This window comes from Littorina saxatilis, linkage group LG8, assembly GCF_037325665.1.
Source record: "Littorina saxatilis isolate snail1 linkage group LG8, US_GU_Lsax_2.0, whole genome shotgun sequence".
Taxonomy (NCBI): domain Eukaryota; kingdom Metazoa; phylum Mollusca; class Gastropoda; order Littorinimorpha; family Littorinidae; genus Littorina; species Littorina saxatilis.
Window position 1 is genome coordinate 23893984 of NC_090252.1, and position 10000 is coordinate 23903983.

General features: G+C 46.5%; 1 protein-coding gene across 1 annotated transcript; it reads right to left on the reverse strand.

Moving 5' to 3' along the window:
• Positions 1 to 5783: 5783 nt before the first annotated feature.
• On the reverse strand, positions 5784 to 6215 carry LOC138974562 (uncharacterized). Its single transcript, XM_070347280.1, has one exon. The coding sequence runs from the start codon at positions 6213 to 6215 to the stop codon at positions 5784 to 5786; it is 432 nt and encodes a 143-aa protein (XP_070203381.1).
• Between the last annotated feature and the right edge of the window lie 3785 nt (positions 6216 to 10000).

Sequence of the window (10000 nt, forward strand, 5' to 3'; positions counted from 1 at the left end):
CAGTAGTAGCTACAACAGCAAAAGCGAGTAGTTTCCACATCAGTTTTAGCAGTATAAGCTACAACAGCAGAAGCTGTAGTTGCCACATCAGTAGTAGCAGTAGCAGCTACAACAGTAGTAGCAGTAGTTGCCACATCAGTACCCAGCCAGCAAGACATTAGCGGCCGATAATCGGCCGAACACCCTTCAAAAAGTCGGGCCGGTGACGTCAAAACATACGACGCGGGTGTTGGCCCGACTAACTTTTGCAAAGAGGCAACGAGGCGGCCGATAGGCGGCCGAACACCTGCACTATGGCGGCACGCATCCGGTCCGATGTTAATCGGCCCGATGACTTGTTTGACCTGCGGTCCGACACCTTATGCCGACATCGGGAAGATATCGATTTCAGCGGGAAGACATCGGGACGATGTCGGCATAAGGTGTCGGGCCGCAGGTCCAACAAGCCATCGGGCCGATTAACATCGGACCGGATGCGTGCCGCCATAGTACAGGTGTTCGGCCGCCTGTCGGCCTCCTCGTTGCCTCTTTGCAAAAGTTAGTCGGGCCAACACCCGCGTCGTATCTTTTGACGTCACCTGCCCGACTTTTTGAAGGGTGTTCGGCCGACTATCGGCCGCTAATGTCTTGCTGGCTGGGTGCAGCTACAGATACAGCAGTATGTACCACCACCACCCCCCCCCCCCCCCCCAAGTGTAACAGTGCAAAATTCACTTACAGCTACAGCAGTATAACCCCCCTCCCCCCAGTGTTACAGTGGAAAACAAACCTACAGATACAGCAGTGTGTACAACCCCCCCCCCCCCCCCCCAGTGTAACAGTGCAAAACACATCAGCTACAGATACAGCAGTATGTAGAACCCCCCGCCCCTACCGCCCTCACTGTAACAGTACAAAACACACCTACAGCTACAGATACAGCCGTATACACCCCCCCCCCCCCTCAGTATTACAGTATAAAACACACCTACAGCAACAGATTCAGCAGTATATACAACCCCCCAAGTGTAACAGTGCAAAAATTACTTACAGCTACAGCTACAGCAGTATGTACACCTCCCCTCCCCCTTAGTAACAGTGCAAAACACACCTACAGCTACAGCAGTATGTACAACCCCCCCCCCCCCCCCACCACGGTAACAGTACAAAACTCATTTACAGCTACAGATTCAGAATTATGTACATCCCCCTCCCCCCGCTGCCACCACTGTAACAGTACAAAACATACCTACAGCTTCAGATACAGCAGTATGTACAACACTCAAACGCCTTCCCCCGTGTAGAGTGCAAAACACACCTAGACCTACAGATACAGCAGTATGTTCAACCCCCCCCCCCCTCCCTGCCTACTGTAACAGTACATAACACACCTACAGCTACATCAGTATGTACAAACCGCCCCCCCCCCCCCAAGTGTAACAGTACAAAACACGCCTACAGCTACAGATAGATCAGTATGTACCCCCCCTCCCAAGTGTTACAATGCAATACCTACAGCTACAGATACATCAGTATGTACACCCCACCCCCCAAGTGTAACAGTGCAAACCACACTTATAGCTACAGATTCAGCAGTATGTACTCCACCCCCCCCCCCCCCCCCCTGTAACAGTGCAAAAATCACTAAGTTGTAACAGCTACAGCAGTATACCCCCCCTCCCCGTACAGCTACAGCAGTATAAACAAGAAGGGCAAAGCCCATACGACTCACATGTTTGACCTTTACATGACCTTGGCCTTCAGGGTCAAGGTCAAACAACTAAACCTAGCAATGACATCATATACTAAGAACTGCTTTACACATTTTTTCTACCAAAATACATGTGACCTTGACCCAAGGTCAGACGGGCGCTGTGGCGTGGTGGTAAGACGTCGGCCTCCTAATCGGAAGGTCGAGGGTTCGAATCCCGGCCGCGGCCGCCTGGTGGGTTAAGTGTGGAGATTTTTCCGATCTCCCAGGTCAACTTATGTGCAGACCTGCTAGTGGCTTATCCCCCTTCGTGTGTACACGCAAGCACAAGACCAAGTGCGCACGTAAAAGATCCTGTAATCCATGTCAGAGTTCGGTGGGTTATAGAAACACGAAAATACCCAGCATGCTTCCTCCGAAAGCGGCGTATGGCTGCCTAAATGGCGGGGTAAAAACGGTCATACACGTAAAATTCCACTCGTGCAAAAACACGAGTGTACGTGGGAGTTTCAGCCCACGAACGCAGAAGAAGAAGACCCAAGGTCAAGGTCATCCAAGGTCATGCAACACAAAGCTGTTAATTCAAGACATAGGAAGTACAATGGTGCTTATTGGCTCTTTCTACCATGAGATATGGTCACTTTTAGTGGTTCACTACCTTATTTTGGTCACATTTCATAAGGGTCAAAGTGACCTTGACCTTGATCATATGTGACCAAATGTGTCTCATGATGAAAGCATAACATGTGCCACACATAATTTTTAAGTTTGAAACAGTTATCTTCCATAGTTCAGGGTCAAGGTCACTTCAAAATATGTATACAATCCAACTTTGAAGAGCTCCTGTGACCTTGAAGCAAGGTAAACCAAACTGGTATCAAAAGATGGGGCTTACTTTGCCCTATATATCATATATAGGTGAGGTATTCAATCTCAAAAACTTCAGAGAAAATGTGAAAAATGTGAAAATAGCTGTTTTTTAGAACACATTTATGGCCCCTGCGACCTTGACCTTGAAGCAAGGTCAAGATGCTATGTATGTTTTTTGGGGCCTTGTCATCATACACCATCTTGCCAAATTTGGTACTGATAGACTGAATAGTGTCCAAGAAATATCCAACGTTAAAGTTTTCCGGACGTCCGGACGGACGACTCGGGTGAGTACATAGACTCACTTTTGCTTCGCATGTGAGTCAAAAATCACTAACAGCTACAGCAGTATGTACCCCCCCCTCCCCGTACAGCTACAGCAGTATATCATGCAGCTACAGATACAGCAGTATGTACCACCCCCCCCCCCCCCCCCAAAATGTAACAGTGCAAAATTCACTTACAGCTACAGCAGTACAACCCCCCCCCCCTCCCCCCAGTGTTACAGTGGAAAACAAACCTACAGATACAGCAGTGTGTACAACCCTCCCCCAATCCAAGTGTAACAGTGTAAACAAGAGGCGAAGCCATCAAGGCTCACGTAAGAAATCGACAAACAGTAACACAAACTCAATCACTCCGTCACACACACACACACACAGACAGAGACAGAGAGAGAAAGAGCATAGGTGAAACTGTGCAAGAAAGCGAGACACTAGATCTAGATCTGTCTGTCTGCATGTAGCCTACTTACAAGGACACGACTGCCAACTAGTCTCGGCGCGCTCAAAATAATAATGACCGAGACTGTCAGTACTTCCTTCGCGTGACGTCTAACCCTCTTACGTCATAATGTGACGTCAATGTAATGTGACGTCTTCAAATGTTAGAGTTTCTACCACAGACATACACACGCACAGACGCACGCACGCACGCACGCACAGACAGACAAAGTTACGATCGCATAGGCTACACTTACGTGAGCCAAAAACACCTACAGCTACAGCAGTATGTACACCCTCCCCCCCCTCCCAACTGTAACAGCTCAAATCGCACCTACTGCTACAGATACAGCAGTGTGTTCAACCCCCCTCCCCCCCCCCCCCCCCCCCGTGTAACAGTGCAAAACACACCTACAGCTACAGATTATGAGATACAGCAGTATGTACAACCCCCCCCCCCCCCCCCCCCACTGCAACAGTACAGAACTCATTTACAGCTACAGATTCAGAATTATGTACACCCCCCCTCCCCCCGCTGCCACCAATGTAACAGTACAAAACTTCCCTACAGCAGTATGTACAACACTCCACCGCCTTCCCCCGTGTAGAGTGCAAAACACACTTAGAGCTACAGATACAGCAGTACATGTTCAACCCCCCCCCCCCCCCCCCCCCTGTGTGCAAAACACACCTACAGCTACATATACAGCAGTATGTTCAACCCCCCTCCCCCCCTACTGTAACAGTACATAACACACCTACAGCTACAGATACATCAGTATGTACAACCGCCCCCCCCCCCCCCAAGTGTAACAGTACAAAACACACCTCCAGCTACAGATTCAGCAGTATGTACACCCCCCCCCCCCCCTCCCCAGTGTTACTGTGCAAAACACACCTACAGCTACAGATTCAGCAGTATGTACACCCCCCCCCCCCCCCAAGTGTGCATCAGTGCAAAACACACCACCAGCTACAGATAGATCAGTATGTACCCCCCCCCCCCCCCAAGTGTTACAATGCAATACACACACCTACAGCTACAGATACATCAGTATACATACACCCCACCCCCCAAGTGTAACAGTGCAAACCACACTTACAGCTACAGATTCAGCAGTATCATGAGTATGTACTCCCCCCCCCCCCCCCCCCCCCCCCACTGTAACAGGACAAAACACCTACATCTACATATATACAGATACAGCAGTATGTACTCCCCCCCCCCCCCCCCCCCCCCCACTGTATAACAGCAAAACTAACATTAAAGCAAGAAAAACCAAAATCACTTACTCGCTGGATCCGTCGGTTGACCTCGAGTTGACGTTAACAGCTTGAACACACCTGTAGGTTTCCATCCGTCCTTGGCTACACAATTTTAACTTGTCAACTATCACCGCCACCACGTGGCACTGGGACCAGCACTCAGATTGAGATCCCGAGGCGACATTCGTCTCGGATAACATATCATCAATGTGCTGTACAACATTCGCAAGAATGTCTCTTCTTTCGATATTAACTTGAACTAAGAAAACAAATAAACTTCGCTCACGCGGGAAAGTAGCAGCTAGCCGGCCATGTTCACACTCAATCTTGTTTGTACCGTAAGGAAAGCTATAAGAGTATTTCAAGTATATATGATGGCGTATTTTTAAAATGTAAAACTCATGGTTTGAGCTCATGCTGTATTTGATTGCAAATATACAAACAAAACTTACAATTAATTATCCTACTCCTATGTGAAAAAGTCAACAAATATGAATAATTTAGTTTCGCATTTGCAGAGTCATGTCACGCCGTTCCCGACGCTTGAACAGGGGACGTAACAAATGTTAAAATAATGATAATAAATTCAAGTTGTTATCTCCCGTAACTCTGCATATTTTTATCGACAGCAACATTGCGTCGGGCCGATGTCGGGGTTTATTACGTACATTTGCCGAGTTTTACACACAGGCAAACTATATCGGCGCGACAACGGACGTCGACACACGACATTTGACGACGTCACCCGACTGAAATCGTCAGTCGGCCGACGAAAGCTTGCTAGCTGGGTAGTAGCACTAGCAGCTACAACAGTAGTAGCAGTAGCAGCCACAACACCAGTTGCAGTAGTTGCCACATCAGTAGTAGCACTAGTAGCTACAACAGCAGAAGCAGCCACAACAACAGTAGCAGTAGTTGCCACATCAGTAGTAGCAGTAGAAGCTACAACAGCAGTAGCAGTAGTTGCCACATCAGTAGTAGCAGTAGCAGCTACAACAGTAGTAGCAGTAGTTGCCACATCAGTAGTAGCGGTAGCAGCCACAACAACAGTAGCAGTAGTTGCCACATCCGTAGTAGCAGTAGTTGCCATATCAGTAGTAGCAGTAGTTGCCATATCAGTGGTAGCAGTAGTTGCCATATCAGTACTAGCAGTAGTTGCCACGTCAGTAGTAGCAGTAGTTGCCATATCAGTAGTAGTAGTAGTTGCCATATCAGTAATAGCAGTAGTTGCCACATCAGTAGTAGCAGTACTGAGTTGCCATATCAGTAGTAGCAGTAACAGCTACATCAGTAGTAGCAGTAGCAGCTACAACAGCAGTAGCAGTAGTTGTCACATCAGTAGTAGCACTAGTAGCTACAACAGCAGAAGCAGCCACAACAACAGTAGCAGTAGTTGCCACATCAGTAGTAGCAGTAGAAGCTACAACAGCAGTAGCAGTAGTTGCCACATCAGTAGTAGCAGTAGCAGCTACAACAGTAGTAGCAGTAGTTGCCACATCATCAGTAGTAGCGGTAGCAGCCACAACAACAGTAGCAGTAGTTGCCACATCCGTAGTAGCAGTAGTTGCCATATCAGTAGTAGCAGTAGTTGCCATATCAGTGGTAGCAGTAGTTGCCATATCAGTACTAGCAGTAGTTGCCACGTCAGTAGTAGCAGTAGTTGCCATATCAGTAGTAGTAGTAGTTGCCATATCAGTAATAGCAGTAGTTGCCACATCAGTAGTAGCAGTACTGAGTTGCCATATCAGTAGTAGCAGTAACAGCTACATCAGTAGTAGCAGTAGCAGCTCCAACAGCAGTAGCAGTAGTTGTCACATCAGTAGTAGCAGTATTAGCTGCAACAGCAGAAGCAGTAGTTATCACAACAGCAGCAGCAGCAGTACTTTCCCGTGAAATCATGTTGGCTCACCGTCTCAGATCTAGCCAGGATTTTACATGGGATAAGACCACCACTCCACTTGGTCATATAACAAACGTTGACAGTTGGAATTTGTTAATGAACTTACTGTGCAAAACTGTGTTTATTTAAGGAACTGATTCATTACAAAAAAATGTTGTTTGGTACACGTATGTATGTGACCAAGTGGTGGGATAGTCTTGTCATCTGGCCGGCAGAGCTGAGAAGGATTGTGCCTATTATACTATTATTATCATTATTTATAGTAGTAGTAGTAGTAGTAGTAGTAGTAGTAGTAGTAGTAGTAGTAGTAGTAGTAGTAGTAGTAGTAGCAGCAGCAGAAGCAGCAGAAGCAGCAGTAGTAGTAGTAGTAGTAGTGGTAGCAGCAGGAGCGACAGCAGAAGCAGTAGTTGTAAAAGAGTGGAACCTGTCAATAACGGCCATGCAAGGGACCGACTAAAAGAGGTCGTAGTAGTAGCAGGTTTTCGGTAAGGCAAGTAGAATTGTATATAGAAACAATAACTCTTCGGGATTGTTTATTGGCAGGTGGTCGTGATCGAGAGTTGGATGCCAGCAGGACGGGTCTGACCGAGTATTATAGTAAAGCTGTTAGTCACTATCTGCGTGTATTCCGCTTACGACTGTGCTAATAACTCGTAAACTTACTGAGAGTAGAAGCGCCGTCGAATAAACAGAACTGGCTTCAAGCACTTTTTTGCATTCATGTTCCGTACGTGAACTGGCTGTCACACTTAAATATGCTCTCTCTGTGAGTCACAACCTTTGTTTCCCTCTTTCTTTTCGAGAGTTAAAGCATCAGCGGTATTTATTTGCTGCCGTAGTCAATCTGTAATTGCTGCAGTCCTCTCAGCTTACGGCAACAGAATAGAGAAGACAAAAATAAATGAAGATACATGTGGGTTAAATTTGTTGTTTTCGTCGTGCTCATGGTAGTAGTAGTAGTAGTAGTAGTAGTAGTAGTAGTAGTAGTAGTAGTAGTAGTAGTAGTAGTAGTAGTAGTAGTAGTAGTAGTAGTAATAGTAGTTGTCGTAGCAGCAGCAGCAGAAGAAGTAGTAGTAGTAGTAGTTGTCGTAGAAGCAGCAGCAGAAGAAGTGGTAATGTTAGTAGTAGTAGTAGTAGTAGTAGTAGTAGTAGTAGTAGTAGTAGTAGTAGTAGTAGTAGTAGTGGTAGTAGTAGTAGCAGCAATATTAATACTTTTAGTACTAAAAGTAGTGGCAGCAGCATGAACACACACACACACACACACACCTTCTAACCCACCCATCCCCCTGACCCCTTCTCCGCCCCCCTCCCCACTCACCCTCACCCTTCCCCTGTCTCCTCTGAACTCAGTACATTGACCTCCCTGTGCACGTGTCACTCCACACACCAAGGCTCATAATTATGCTCCCTACAAGTTTGCCGCAATAGTCTCTTTCTCCTCTGGACACACACACCACTCCATTCAAACCGACCCACCAAAGTAGGGAAGAGAGCCTTTCAACCATGAGACAGGTCAAAAGACGTAGGAGGAAGAACGGGCTTCCTCCATGTGGTGTATCCCATGTTGTCTCGGTGCAAACAGCGTTTTGGGAACTAGAACAAGGCGAGTGCATTCCGTGAGTTTGCAGCCGCCAAGCTTATGTGTGCAGCTGTCACAAAGAGTGTCTTTTGTTTTGGAAAAAAATATGCACTTTTGCAGTTGGAAACACAGCATAGAATCTTCCATTTGGAAAACCTCTGTGGAAAACAACTGCGCAATAATATTGCCCCCCCCCCCCCTCCCCCCTCCCCCCCTCAATCGGCTGTTTGAATTGCATTAACCATGCCGCTATCAACCGCCATTTTTTGTAGGATTAGACTAGCTACTGCAAAGAACATTCAGCGTAAAAACAAAAGAACGAACGATTGTATAAATATAAGGAATTGAAACAGCGCACCTTGCACCCACTCTTTGTCTTCGCACTCACACACGAACACATGAAGATGGAGCAGTTAGACTTTGCAACCGCCAAGCTTATGTGCGCAGCTGACATCAAGGGTGTCTTTTGTTTTCAAAAAAACTGTTGGCAACAAAGCGTGGAGTCTTTGCCTGCAAGAACTTCCACTGGGCAAACCTCTGTGGAATTTTCTTCTTCTTTGTCTTCTTCGTTCATGGTCTAAAACTCCCACGTTCACTCATGTTTTTACACGACCGTGTATGACCGTTTTTACCCCGCCATTCAGGCAGCATACGCCGATTTCGGGGTAGCATGCAGCATTCGCAGCAGGCAGCATACGCTGGGTGTTTTCGTGTTTCTATAACCCATCGAACTCTTGACATGGATTACAGGATCCGCTTTGCGCTTGCGTGAAAACACGAAGGGGGATAAGGCACTAGCAGGACTGCACATTAAGTTGACCGTGCTCGGAGATCGGAAACAAATATCCACCCTTAACCCACTAGGCGGCCGCGGCCGGGATTTGAACTCACGACCTTCCTATTAGGAGGGCGATGTCTTATCCATTACGCCATAGCGCCCGTCATGTCTGTGTTATCAACCAGCGTCTCTCATTGGCCCTTCAATATACATCTCCCTTTATTTATCTTTGGTAATTATATTAATCATGCCGTTATCAACCATCTTACTTTGAAGGATTAGACTAGCTACTGCAAAGAAAATTCAGAGTAAAAGCATACGAACGAGAACAATAACGAGGATAACGAGGGGAAAAACACCCAGAATGAGTACACAGCAGATCCAATACTGACTGAGTAATGCTGATTAACTTTAGTTTAATAACTATCATTTACATATTTTCTTACCATAGCTATAATTATAAAACCTACGAATATGCATTGATCCAATAAGAAACAAACAAACAAACAAACACGTAAACAAACAAACAAACAAACAAACAAACTCTTCAAAATTTTCAAGCATGGACTTCAAAGGGCATGGCCCAAACTCAGTCGCCACATCAAAACATAGGTTCTAGTCCTGAACAGGCTAGGTCATGAACTAAGCAAGGACATATAAATATAATCACCCCAACGAACCCGGCCGACAATTTGACCAACATTGGGCAAAACCTAAGACACTCAGTGCTCTTTTCTTGTCAATGGCTATACCACCCACACCTACATAATATTTTCCGCGCAGTACCTGATCAAAGAAGCCAAACAATGATTCATCTTCCATAATTAGGCGCGGACATAAGGAAGCACAAACCCCCTCTTACATCACCGTATTTATAAACAACCGTGAGAAAATCTTTCTCCGAAACTCTCAGGGACTTACAACCACCTTCCAGACAATGCTGTCACTGTCTCTCGACTCCATCTTGCTTCGTAAGACTGTCTCCCAAACTCTTACTCACACAAGCGTTCAACTAAAATCGTACTCTGTGATCTATTTCGGGGCTAAACAGTGGCGCTCTTTTGGAACTCATTTGCATGCCGTTACGGACTTTGCCGGAATGCGGCGAATTCCTGACTCGAGGATAATCGGATGTGGTCGGGTTGGTCCGGAACGGGCGCTGTCGCTTACGATTGTACGTATGGTTTGTAAGATA